Raw genomic sequence first — 12943 nt, forward strand, 5'->3', positions numbered from 1 at the left:
TTGGGATGTAGAATATTGACTGAGGAGATCAGATATGTAGGCTGGTGCCAACCATGCATTGCTTTAAAAACAATTATTTTATCTTATCTAAAAATAATCTTAAAATCAACTCTGTATTTCACTGTAACCAGTGAGGGGATGCCAGGGATGATGTAGTCTCTCTTCATGATACCAGTGAGGAGTCTTGCAGATGCATTTTGAACCACCTGCAGGTGAGACAGGGAAGAAAACTTGTATAGACATACTTACTGTATTATTTAATGAAAACAAAACGTGCAGACTCTCTGCACTTATGAAGAACTGAAAATATTTGATGACCTATAGAGCAACCATGGAAGAGTGCAGACTTATTATCATCAATTTGTTTTTTAAATTTTTATTAATTTTTATTCATTATGTTGTAAAATTATGTTGTTGCGGTTTCTATTCCTTGATGTTTGTAAATGAATCATCTTCAATAAAATAAAATAAAAAAAATAAAAATAAAAAACAAAAAACTTACTGTATTACTGAGTGGTATTTCACCACTCAGTGGTATTTCACCACTCAGTGGCTTCAACCACTGGATGAGATATGTTTTCTGTGGCTGGAATGCATTTTAAGTGAAAACTATAATTGTATCTTTCTGAACTTTTTCTTAGATTTTCTGTTGAAAGTAAAATGACTTTGTTGTAAGTTCTGTGATTGTAAGTAAATTGAACCTAGTTGATTTTAGGACGTTTTTAAATGAACCAACAAATATTTCAGACGCATCTTTAAAAAAAACAAAACACTCAAGGATTAATTCGAGCATCAGTCACCTAAAAAATGAATGCAGTAAAAATAAACTATTATATCAAATAACGTGATGAGAGGAATAGGAAGCTTTTAGTGAAAACAACTGCTGCAGGTTTCCACTATTGACTGTATATATATATATTTTTTTCCCTCTGACTGATTTGTAGGTACCTGATGGCAGCTTTACGGCCTCCTGCTGCCATGCTGCCCTCTGCTGGTCTTGACGCGCACAGCTGCTGCCTTCTGATTGGTGGACGGAAACCCCCCTCGCTTGTACGGAGCGCGCGAATGCATACTCGGTTGTTAGCTGCTAGCATCGTTAGCGTTGGTCAGTCCGTTCTTTAAACGACACAGCCGGTCTGCTAGTACACGCCGAGAATAGGACCTGAGACAGGGCACCAGATCTCTGGTCTGTCGGCTGTTTGAAATACCTGCAATGGCAGATAAGGAAGGTAACGTGAACGCTTTTATTGTTGTCTGCGACAAAACAAACGCTGCTGTTTGACGGCTAGGTTTAGTAGCAGCTAACTACCGTAGCTGCACGAGCTAACCTTTATCATTCATAACAAAACCCGGATACATTTTCATTGTGTACGCAGCAACAGTCTTAGTTGCAGGTTGCAATTCGTGTTTTCGCACATTTTAAAGACCAGTTGACTTTATCCACGGTACATTGTAGAAAGCTAGTGAGGCCGTTACGGTATAAAGCATGCTAACGTTAGCGAGAGCATAACGTTAATTAGCTATATGTGATGTTTATCAAAGCGCACACAGACACTGCTACGCGCTGTACAGTAGTCAGCCCGGACGTTAATTTAAGAACATGTACTGTATGCAAGGACAATTTCAAACAACTGTTCGTGTTGCGTCGTTAATGCCGTGGCACTCTGATATCTTGCAAGTATTTAAAGCGATTTAAATGGAATTGAAACTGTTGTGGAACATCCCAGCTGTCCTTTAATATCCCACTCTTTCTTTCTCTCAGTTGGTGCATTTGATGATGCGGTGGAGGAGAGGGTGATAAATGAGGAGTACAAGATCTGGAAGAAAAACACTCCTTTCCTTTATGACTTGGTTATGACCCACGCCTTAGAGTGGCCCAGCCTCACTGCTCAGTGGCTGCCTGATGTCTCCAGGTACACACCGTTTCGTCATTTGGTCCAGTTGTAATTCACACATGTATGCACACCAACATGTTTTTCAATAAGTGTTCATGACATAAATGTTAAAATTAATTTATTGTGTTGCTTACTAGGCCAGAGGGGAAGGATTACAGTGTGCACCGGCTGGTTTTGGGCACTCACACATCTGATGAGCAGAATCACCTGGTCATTGCCAGTGTCCAGCTGCCCAATGATGATGCCCAGCTTGACGCCTCACATTATGACAGCGAAAAAGGAGGTTGGATACTTGTACAATCACATGCTAAATAAGTGTGCATATTCAGGGAGCCAGACTTACCATGTTAGTAGAATCTCTATATTGTGCTGCTGGATTGACCACGACCATGTTTTTAAATAAGATGTTTACATGCACATTGATAATCTTGTCTTAACCTGCTGAAGGCCAATCTTTAAGAATAATTATTCTATGATTAAGTAGATTACAGGCCACTTTGTGAAAAAATGTCAGTTTCGGTTATTAGAAAGCACTGTAAATCAAGCAGCAGGTTCCTCAACACGCTTTCAAATGCTTCTAATTGCTGTGTGTAACAAAGTTTCCTTTTGTGTTACTTGTTTTTAATTGCAGCATCTATAAACAAAATAGAGCTGCTATTTCAATCGGTTTAAATCAGCTTTATTGTTGGACTTGAACCTGTTTCCCATTCCCTACGAGTGATGACTGGATGTCGCACTCTGGTGTTCTTGGGTGAATTGTACCTTTTTTTTCAAAATCAGTTGCTGTAAGCCAAAAAGGTATGTATTGCCTCCATAATGCATCTGTAAACTACACACGCATTTTGTTGTTTTCCCCTGCAGAGTTTGGAGGCTTTGGCTCTGTGACAGGAAAGATTGAGATAGAAATCAAGATTAACCATGAAGGAGAGGTGAACCGTGCCCGGTATATGCCTCAGAACCCCTGCATCATTGCCACCAAGACCCCCACCTCAGATGTGCTGGTGTTTGACTACACCAAGCACCCCTCAAAGCCAGGTACACAAAGCACTGCTGTAGGTGCACCTTTGTGGAATACTTCTCTTGACAGTAGCTTATCTTGATACCCACTGTAGACCTAATGAAAAGTTTTTTGTCTAACACTCTCATTACTGTGTATCTACTTTTTATTTATACTGTGAAAATAAATAGACAGTGTGCGCTTATTTTATTATCCACAGATCCGTCTGGAGAGTGTCACCCTGATCTGCGTCTCAGAGGACATCAGAAAGAAGGTTATGGTCTCTCCTGGAATCCGAATCAGTCTGGCTCCCTGCTTAGTGCTTCAGATGACCATGTAAGAGACAGCTGAAATTTAATTCTTAAAATTTTTTCCCATATATTAAGAGTTTCAATGAGCCTACAATTTATTTATTTAGTACTGCACATTCCTAACTATGAGCTTGTGTTACATTTAATTAAATTAAGGCATTTTCAGTTACGTAATTTAGAATATAGATGTTTTTTTTCCCAAAATCTTTATCTTTCCTCTATCTGTAGACAATCTGCCTGTGGGACATCAGTGCAGTGCCAAAGGAGGGGAAGATAGTAGATGCGAAGACGATCTTCACCGGTCACACTGCTGTGGTGGAAGATGTCTCCTGGCATTTGCTCCACGAGTCACTCTTTGGATCTGTGGCAGATGACCAGAATCTCATGATGTAAGAGGCTTGATAATAAGTCAGATGTTATATGCAGGTGAAATGTTACATCTGAAAAGTCTTGATTTATTGTTCTATGTAGATTGTACTCTTGCACAGTTGACCTATATCTGTCATCGTTCAAATTTTGTAAATGACTGATTGTCATTTTGCTTTTTTCACCTCAGTTGGGACACTCGTTCAAACAACACTTCCAAACCCAGCCATGCAGTAGACGCCCACACAGCCGAGGTCAACTGTCTGTCATTTAATCCTTACAGCGAGTTCATCCTTGCCACTGGCTCAGCAGACAAGGTATTGCAACATTCCCCGCGTTTATTGTTAGTGCTTAGTTTCCTTTAGAACATGGTGTTTGACTCTTCAGTGTCTAATGCATTTTTTAACTCTCCCAGTGTTTCCCACAGAATTAAATTGTAAACTAATCATTAAATAATGCCATATATAAGGTGCTCCACTACAAATAGCATGCAGCTACAGTATGTACAGTGTACTCTGCTTGCTAATAACTTATTTGAAGTGTTGGCTCTCCGAGATAGACAGCATTTTGTTAAAAACAGAGATAGACAAACTTATCAGAGTTAATTGAATGCATCAGTTTTGAATTCAGGAATTCGGACAGCCGTCTTCTCTGCAGGGAAAAGGCAACAACAATTCTTCCTCCCGCGCATGATCATGTTTTGATTCAGAGTGTGCACAGAGAGGAGGGGCTATTCACAGACAGGTCCATTGTCAATGTGTTTGTGAGAGGGAGGGAGAGCGCGGGCAAGGAGGGGCTGAGCGACTCAGTGCACTGCATGCAGCTCTACAATGAAATATGATTTTACCCACTTTAAATAGTAAAAAAAACAGAACATCAATATGTGGTGGTCAGTGTTGATATTGTGGCAGACTGCCACAAACAAATCAGTGTATGGGAAACATTGTCTTCCACAAACTGAATAGTGCTAATATTGTTACTGTTTTATATCTCAGAGATGAAGAAATCTGGCAGCTATGTGTAATATTTCTCTCCTGCTTACAGACTGTGGCTCTTTGGGACTTGAGGAACTTGAAATTGAAGCTGCATTCCTTCGAGTCACACAAGGATGAGATCTTCCAGGTGAGATTTTTATTACACTTGACTTTTTTCTTTTTTTTCTAAGAGAGAATAGTGGAATATAATTTGTTTAATCCTGTACAATCAACTGGAAGACAATAAACCAAATTAAATTACAATAATGCAATAATAAACTGTAATTGTGTAATCTGTCTTCTCTCACTGGCTGTTCCAGGTTCAGTGGTCACCTCATAATGAGACCATACTGGCATCCAGTGGAACAGACCGTCGCCTCAATGTTTGGGACCTCAGGTAAAAAAAAAAAAAAAAAAAAGCAGGTACACCTTAGATTAAAATAAACATACAACAATACAAATTAGTTATGCTGACATGTTGTTTGGCATATGGTTTAACTCTTCTGTCTCTTTTTGTAGTAAAATCGGAGAAGAGCAGTCTCCAGAAGATACAGAGGATGGCCCGCCTGAGCTTCTGGTGAGTCTTATGGATGACTGCTTAACTTTTGAAGTTCAGTTTGTATGTAACCGGTGACCATGATAATCTTGTATTATAGTAGTGAAAATGGTGGCTTTTCTTCTTTTACACTAGTTCATCCACGGAGGCCACACAGCCAAGATCTCTGATTTCTCTTGGAACCCCAACGAGCCCTGGGTCATCTGCTCGGTGTCTGAAGACAACATCATGCAAGTCTGGCAAATGGTGAGAGAATTTACACCACTTAATAAGAAATATTAGCTGTGGACACATGATTCCCTTGTTGTAGTATATTGTCTTAAAGGGAATCATTTCCCTCAAACAGAAAATATAAGATACAAAGAAAAATATGGAGGCCAAGTGCTTACTCAGTCTCACAAGCAATAAGTTCAGGAAACCATAAGGTCTTCTTGAAAATGAAAAAACTCATAAGTGAAAGGAAACATTCTTGAGGCACTCTTGGGCAGAGCAAGGGGACAAGTTGTATTAAAAGTCTTTATTTAGTCAGACAAATTGCTAAAACACGGACCGGTTTCAACCTCACAGGACGTTCATCACGGTGGAAACAGTGAAACAATATACAAGATAATTAGTTGTTTAACAGCAACAGGTTAAGGTTACAGACAGCAGGTGATTCAGCTCCAAGGATCCCATTGCTCTTATGAAAAACTAGAATGTGGATCAGGCAACGATAAATTTGTAGAGAAACATGTCATGGGACATTTCCTGACATTTCAATTACTGACTACGATTTAAAAATCTCAGTCAAACCTGATTTTGACATAACATTTGGAGTGTTTCAGTCAGAGCAAAGTGAGGATGCAGAAGAGAGAAATGATGAGAATAGTAAGTGTACTAACCCAGTTGTGAGTTAACTTTATTCACTGTGTAATACTTTTTTTATATTACTAACACTACTGTATTTCCTGTGACACTGCACTGTAATATATGTCAGAAAAGCTGGCAGTTGGTTATGTAGCAGTGTTCGTTTTGGTAAAATCTGGCTCTCTGACATCATCACAGTTCATCTTGTAAATCCTTGAATCAAAAACACCACTCACTTTTAAATATGTCTCAGTATGTGACTATGTGACTCACACATTGGTTCTTTTTAGGCTGAGAACATCTACAATGATGAAGATCCTGAGGGTTCGACAGACCCTGAGGCCACAGTGTAACACGTCTGCCTGCTCTGTGTGTGTTAATCTACAACCTCATCAAAAACTGCAAAAGAGCCACCTCAGTAGTTTTATGCAGCTACTTCTGTCCATCCTGCTCTACTTTATTGGTGGGACACTGTACGCCACAAATCACCGTAAATACCAGAAAGCAGAGCATAATCATGTAACGCTCTGGTCCTGTTTAAAATACTCAATGTTAAGAGGGAGTTAAGAACTTTCCTTTGAGTAATTTATTACATTTTACCCATGTTTTTCGTACTACGTATACAGTAAAATATGTATTTTTGTAATCAAATTGGCTCTCCCTTGTACACTTGATGCAAATGTTTTAGTCAAAGCTTTTTCAATAATAAACTTATGTAGAACCTCAGGTGGTAGGGGTGTAATGGTACACAAAATTCACAGTTCGTTATGTACCTTGTCTTTGGGGTCATGGTTCGGTACATTTTAATAGTAGTGTTGCACTCGGTCGGTTATGGGTCTCTCATTTGTCATTCTGACTATAGCTAAGCTGGCTGGCATACATCCATGAGCATGCTACAGCGCATTCTTTTTTTCCCCCCTATTCATATTTTGCAAAGACCTGCCCCAACTCTGTTTCTGATTGGCTCTCACTCTGATTCTAACCCTAACTATCTCATCTACCTACCTACTACTTCATGCCTAAACCCAACCAACAAAGGCATCGAGTACTAGCCAATCAGTGGCAGAGTAGGGCGGGTCGTTTCGAATTGTGTGTGGGAGGGAAAATAAGGCTGCTACAGCTAAGTGGTGCGCTGCCAAAACATTCTGGGTGGAACTCGCACTCTAGAATTATTGTTCCACACATTGGAGTAAGTGGATTATTGAACTTTTTTTGACAGTAATTGTTTGGGACACGGAGCGAACCAAGCTGAGGAAAGTCACATAGCGAACCGAAAATCCAGTACAGAACGGTTTGGGACAAATACACGTACCGTTACACCCCTGTCAGGTGGTGATCATATTGACAACCCAGAAAAAGTGCTAACGCACAGTAAGTTCCTGTTAAACAGTATAAACACATTAAACCCTTCACACAATACAAAGAATAACACATTTAGAAGTAAGATGCAGCCCAGCTTTTTGACATGATGCATAGTATAGAGACAATTTGATAATGAGTTTTTTTTCCCATGCTAGTTTATAGTCCCAAACAATTCTCATATTTTCATTGCTTAAGTCAGGTCACCACCTAATTGTTCTGGACCTTGATTTTCACACCAGCTGTTTCTGAATGAAAATAAAATTTCAGAGTGGATCTGTGTTTAAAATGTCCATTTTCACTTCCCCCTCACCATAGTCATTCATTAATGAGTTAAATGTTGTTGTTGTGATATAGGTTAGTGGTTGAACTTTTTCTATGTTCAGTATTTTGCAATTGTACAGTGAGTGCATTCTTAATAAAATGTGTTCAATCAATTTTTTTGGTTCACGTTATCTATTGTCAGTATTTCTCTATGAATGTGTTGTGTACATATTTTATAAGTAGGGTCAGCGTCTTGCTAAGTTTAGGAATAATTTTAAACAACCTTCAATAATCCTTTTAGTGAATGAGTCCGTTATGACTCATCACACTTTTGCTCAGACATTTTTATGTCTGGTCTAACGTCTTTGTGCTCTCCAGTCCCATGAGCTAAATCTCACTCTATTACTCTCTGTCGTATTGTTTAGTTCTTCTGCCACATTGCCCTTATAAGTACATCAACCCCTCTCTGTTCCTTAGCAGACATGAACTCATCAGCAGCACTCACATTACAGTTAACACAAGCCTTTATTTATAACATAACCTTTTCTACAAGCTATAGTCTAGTTTATGATTATAGACTGTTCCTAAGAAAAATTATTGATTTTAATTTTTTTTTAACATTGGCATGTCTATTGATTTGTGTAAAGTGCATTCATTGAACATTTTGAGTTCACTGTTGCAAATTAAAAAAAACATTGACACATCGCAGAACTCAGTTTTTCTTTTAAAGTCAGGAAGATCATAAAATCATGTTTTCTCCTTGTGGTAACACTTGTTATGATCCTCAATGGCAGCCCTGTAGAAAGAATACTTTAATTAGAGCTGTTTTTATAAATTTATGATACAGAATAAATCATCAAATCTCACCTGTAAAGGAGGAGTTGCTTGGTAAGGCTGTCTCTCAGCTCCTCTATCTCCTTGGTTTTTCTCTTCTGAATTGTTAACTCGGTCTTCAGCCCTCTGCTGCTCTCCTCCAGACAGTACACCGTCTCCTGTAAGAGTGGTAAAGCTTAAGTCCATTTAGCATCAAATGTTCCTGCCTTTTACCAATGTACAGTTGAAGGATTGTTAAACTTTTTTGTTCTCCTTTCCATCTTCCCCATATTGCATATTCCTCTCCATGTCATCTTGCTTACCTTATACTGCCCCACATCCTCTCTTCTGTGTATGTGAATTAGCTTGAGTTTCTCCTCTAAACAAGCCCTCTGGAGCTTCAGCTTTTGGATCTCTTCCCTCAGGGGTCCCAGCTGGGCCCTCAGCTCCTGGGCCTGCTCTTTGGCTTTCACTAGTGCTCCAGCTGTTGCCTCTCTCCTCTTCAGCAACGCCAGCAAAATGGGTTCATACCTGTCCAAGAGAACCATAGGAAGATTGAGTTTCAAGCCAAAACTGAAATATGAGCAACAAATGACCTGTAGCCAGCTGCAGACAATCAAAAGAAAAACAACACTGGCAAAATGCGATTCTTAGTTTGCATTTTGTGCTCTTGACTTTCGCCCTAGCAGGAATTACTGGATTTGTTGTTTATGGCTGAAATTGCAATGTGTGTTTGCTGTAAAAGATGCATGTAATCAGCCATTAAATGTGTTAAGTGTGAATACCAGTACTAGACAGTGACATCACCTGTCCTCCAGCGCTCTCAGCCCACCCTGTAGGTATTGCTGGATGTCCCCACAGGAATGCCTCTTACACTGGGTCATCTCCTCCTGGGAGTTGGAAGTCTGGTTGGCGCTCTGTGCATGAAGCTCTGCTTGCAGGCTTAACAGCTGTTGTTGATGGGCTGACCTGAGCTGGGAGCCCTCCTCTGTCAGCTGGAGCACAAGGGACCGCAGCTTCTCCTGAAAGATGGGAATGTCTTTATATGGAGATTTGCTTGGTATTGGAAATGTGATTCACTGACAAACATTTTTCTAGAGGGTTTCTTACCTCTTCTCTCTTGAGCAGCTCCACCTCACGGTGCTGGGTGTTCAGGGTTGCCTGGCTTTGAGCACAGTCCCTGGCCATGGCGAACAGCCTCCTCTTGAGCTTTCTGAGCTCCTCCAGCACCCCCTGTCTCTCCAGGTTCACCTTCCACAGCCTCCTCTCCTCCTCTGCCCTCTCCTCCCTGAGGCTCTGTATCTCCTTCTTCCTCTCCTCCCTTCTGCCTTCTTCCTCCCTCCTCAGTGCGATCATCAGCTCTGCCACTTTGCTTTCAATTTGCTCCCCTGTCTCTTCTTCCTCCTCATTGCTCCCCTCTGCCTCCTCTTGTTCTTTATGCCCTCTTAGCTCCAGCACCTTGGACAGCAGTTCCTTCCTGCTCTTCTCTAAACGCTGAACCTCCTCTATGCACTCCTCCATCTGAGACCCCACTTCTCCAAGTTCATTCATGCCAGAGCTCAGATCAATGGTGTCCATCTTTAGCACTTGTCTCTCTTCAGCTGAGAATTCAGTGTTGATCACAGCAGTCTCAGTTATGTCTTCTTCTTTGTAAGTACCTTCACTAGTAGACATGTATCCTGTCTTCATCCCTTCACAATACATTGGGTCATTTTCTGTACCATCCAAAGGCATAGATGGCACAGAAAATCTTAACTGCGGATCGAGCACTCCCTGGTCAAGAACTTTCTGGTCCTGATTTCTGCTTTCCCTGGAAACTCTGTCTTCTGCCACACATTGACCAACCCAACATTGGCTTGGAACTGACTGGCTTTCCAACTTCATTGTCTTTGCTGGTTTCATGGGTGCCAATGTTGTGCCCCTGTAAAAATGAGGATTCTTGCTGATGTGTACATATTCTTGGCTTGCATCTGTAGCCCAGTCTTGTGGCTCGAAGTCCATGCCGTCCTCTTCCATACAGCCCTCCAGCATGGCCAACATCCCCAACAACTGGCCCTCGTACTCCACCATGGTGTCACTTAGTTTGTTCCCCGCTGAGGTGATAGGCATATCTATTTGGTGAGAAACTTCTTTGGTAACTCCACACCTGTTGGCGATGGAGCCCGGTCCCTGTGACTGGTCTTGTCCTGGTTGGTCTTCTGCTCCAGCCTTATCCATGTGTGTGTCAATGTAGCTTGTGGAGAGATATGCATGGGGAGATATATTTGTTTCTCTAAAGCTCTCCATCTTAACTTCCTCTTTACTCTGAGTTGATTCACTCAGGCTTGTTTCACTGTAACTTGCTGAGAAGTGAGAGCCAAAGGGAATGCCAGTAAGCTCCTCGCAGCTCTTCAGTAAGTCATCCATCTCCTGTAAGTATGGCTTAATTAAAGCTGATTGATTCAGCTGTGTTCCTGCAAAGGTATGTCCGGATTGGACCGTGTTGCTCTCCACTTTTTGTTCCATTAGGGCTCTATCCGGATCCCCATCTTCTTCTTGGATGAAGAGAGGCTGAAACCCAGTGGATGAAACGCTGTCATCCATGTCCTCCATTGGTTTACCCTAATTCTTGGGGTCACTTTTGATGTACTTGTCTCTTTTAGAGCCAAATCACATCCCTTGAAAAAAAAAGATGAATCTGTTAGACAACCTAGCTGATGCATATTAAACGTGATGTCTGTAATTGTTGGCAGTCATGTTGCATGTCACAAATACTAGGTCTGGTTTGCAGTGATGACCTGTCAACATAAGTGTTGGGTTAATATTTTGGCCAGACTTCTGTGTAAGCTATGTTGATGTCATTAGCACACGTGGATATGTAGAGCAGGGCAAGAGGGTGGTGTAGCAGAGGTTATGCCAATGACAGCTGTCCCTGAAGGCTAGATGCCCAGTGGACCAACTGACTGCTTGGCAATGCTCAGACAAGCCTAAACAAGCTCAAACAACACTACTCATGCATTCCTATGAACAACGCAACACAACTAATGTAAACACACACTAACTGCAGAATGAACACAGATTACATTAGTGGGCAGATTATCATAACATGTCAGTGTGCCGATGGATGGGTATTCGCACTTTTCCCTGGCGAATAATGCACTGTAGCTGTAATTTCACCCTTTGAAGTATTTGCCAAGACTGGCCAGAGACTCCCCTAATTGTAAATTAATCAAATTGACCCAATAGTGTCATCAAACAGATTTGTAATGTAGAAAGGGCATGCTAGACAGGTGTGACATTCATTTGATAGCTGCTGTTTCCTAGCCAAAATATACAAAATTCAAGATGCAGTTCTAGTGTTTGTTTCAAACTGGATCAAATAACAGAAATGCTGATCAGTGTTAAGATTTTAAGAAGCCAGCAACAAATTTTTTTCCTTGGCTCTGTCTGTCTTTTTTTCATGTAAGTATCCCCGATGCCCTGGACAGTGTTGTGCTATGCATGGCTGACCAAAGCCCTGGGGACAACATAACAGTGACCAGCTGTCTTGCTGCAGGGCAGGCGTAGGCACAAGGCACATTCCCTCTGCCACCCAGAGACAGCACTGACCTATTTTTGATATCCATTCTAAACACAAACTTCTTCAACTGATAATTCATTCATTAAACAAAATTAGGAACTTTTAGGCCTCATCTGACATGCCTGTAGTTTTTTTATTGCTAAAATAGTTCCACACACTTCACAGAGGTAGTTATTTGAAAGTTTGGATTTTCTTCAGGGGTATCCTTTCAAATGTGACCCGCATGATAAACATATACCATCATATGTTAACATCAAATATAATTGAACTTACTTCTCAGCGGGTTATGCCTGTTTCCTCTGCTCATGTGCGGTATCCACAGGATGAATCCGTTAGAAAGGAGTTGTGGTTCAAACGACAAAGTAGAATGAGCGGGAGCAGTGTTTGTAGATGAAGTGAGAGAGGAGGGGGGGGTAAAGACAGTTGACCCAGCCTCCTCTCCCTCTCTCAGTCAGTGAACAGCTATGTGTGACCATGACTACCTCAAATCTGTTTAGGTTTATTAATAAACACTGGGCTGGGAGAAAGAGGAGCCACAGCAGGCCATTTCAACCTAAGAGAGAGAAAGGATTTGTCAGAATGAAGAAGTTTTAAGCTGCCATGTGTAGTTTATATCCAGTTTTTCTAAATTTATATTTGTTAACCTATAAAGCACATAGGACCTTACATATATTCCACTCTGGATGATTTTTCACAATTTTAATGTCAGAAAACTTGCATTTTCCTGAGTCAACTGACATGTCCTTGATATACTAGGAGTAATCTACTTTATTTCAAGATATTTGAGAATAATCTGAAGGCGAATCTGTATTGTAAAGTGAAATTTAATAAGTCACTGACTGACTGTTTCAATCTTGGTAAGATGATAATTATTTTGTACTGGTATACCTTGTAGCACACACATACAGACAGCTATTACAGTTTTAATTCTGTGGTATAGGGTTAGGTCTTGTTTGAATTTTATCGATTCCGTTTCTGCTTATCAATTCAGGTACTTATCGAT

General features: G+C 40.8%; 2 protein-coding genes across 2 annotated transcripts; one reads left to right on the forward strand and one right to left on the reverse strand.

Moving 5' to 3' along the window:
- The first annotated feature begins 1079 nt into the window (after positions 1-1079).
- rbbp4 (retinoblastoma binding protein 4) lies at positions 1080-7741 on the forward strand. The gene is made up of 12 exons (XM_042435958.1): positions 1080-1229; positions 1763-1913; positions 2033-2178; positions 2757-2930; positions 3113-3228; positions 3432-3592; positions 3760-3886; positions 4614-4691; positions 4864-4940; positions 5063-5120; positions 5235-5345; positions 6236-7741. Exons 1-12 carry the CDS (start codon positions 1214-1216, stop codon positions 6296-6298), a joined length of 1278 nt encoding a protein of 425 aa, XP_042291892.1. The 5' UTR covers positions 1080-1213; the 3' UTR covers positions 6299-7741.
- On the reverse strand, positions 7440-12462 carry sync (syncoilin, intermediate filament protein). The gene is made up of 6 exons (XM_042435957.1): positions 12214-12462; positions 9492-11038; positions 9189-9403; positions 8705-8912; positions 8436-8560; positions 7440-8364 (listed from the first exon to the last, which is right to left on the reverse strand). The coding sequence occupies exons 2-6, from the start codon at positions 10971-10973 to the stop codon at positions 8316-8318; spliced, it is 2079 nt and encodes a 692-aa protein (XP_042291891.1). The 5' UTR covers positions 10974-11038; positions 12214-12462; the 3' UTR covers positions 7440-8315.
- Positions 12463-12943: the final 481 nt, after the last annotated feature.

This window comes from Thunnus maccoyii, chromosome 15, assembly GCF_910596095.1.
Source record: "Thunnus maccoyii chromosome 15, fThuMac1.1, whole genome shotgun sequence".
Lineage (NCBI taxonomy): Eukaryota > Metazoa > Chordata > Actinopteri > Scombriformes > Scombridae > Thunnus > Thunnus maccoyii.

What these genes read in the sequence shown, in the direction of transcription:
- sync (XM_042435957.1), bottom strand. Translation starts at nt 10,973, where the DNA reads ATGGAGGACATGGATGACAGCGTTTCATCCACTGGGTTTCAGCCTCTC. An exon ending in AGCTGCTCAAGAGAGAAGAG is followed by an intron (nt 9,404 to 9,491) that starts GTAAGAAACCCT and finishes CCCATCTTTCAG; the next exon opens with GAGAAGCTGCGGTCCCTTGT. An exon ending in AAGCAACTCCTCCTTTACAG is followed by an intron (nt 8,365 to 8,435) that starts GTGAGATTTGAT and finishes TTCTTTCTACAG; the next exon opens with GGCTGCCATTGAGGATCATA.
- rbbp4 (XM_042435958.1), top strand. An exon ending in ATGGCCCGCCTGAGCTTCTG is followed by an intron (nt 5,121 to 5,234) that starts GTGAGTCTTATG and finishes CTTTTACACTAG; the next exon opens with TTCATCCACGGAGGCCACAC. An exon ending in TCATGCAAGTCTGGCAAATG is followed by an intron (nt 5,346 to 6,235) that starts GTGAGAGAATTT and finishes GGTTCTTTTTAG; the next exon opens with GCTGAGAACATCTACAATGA.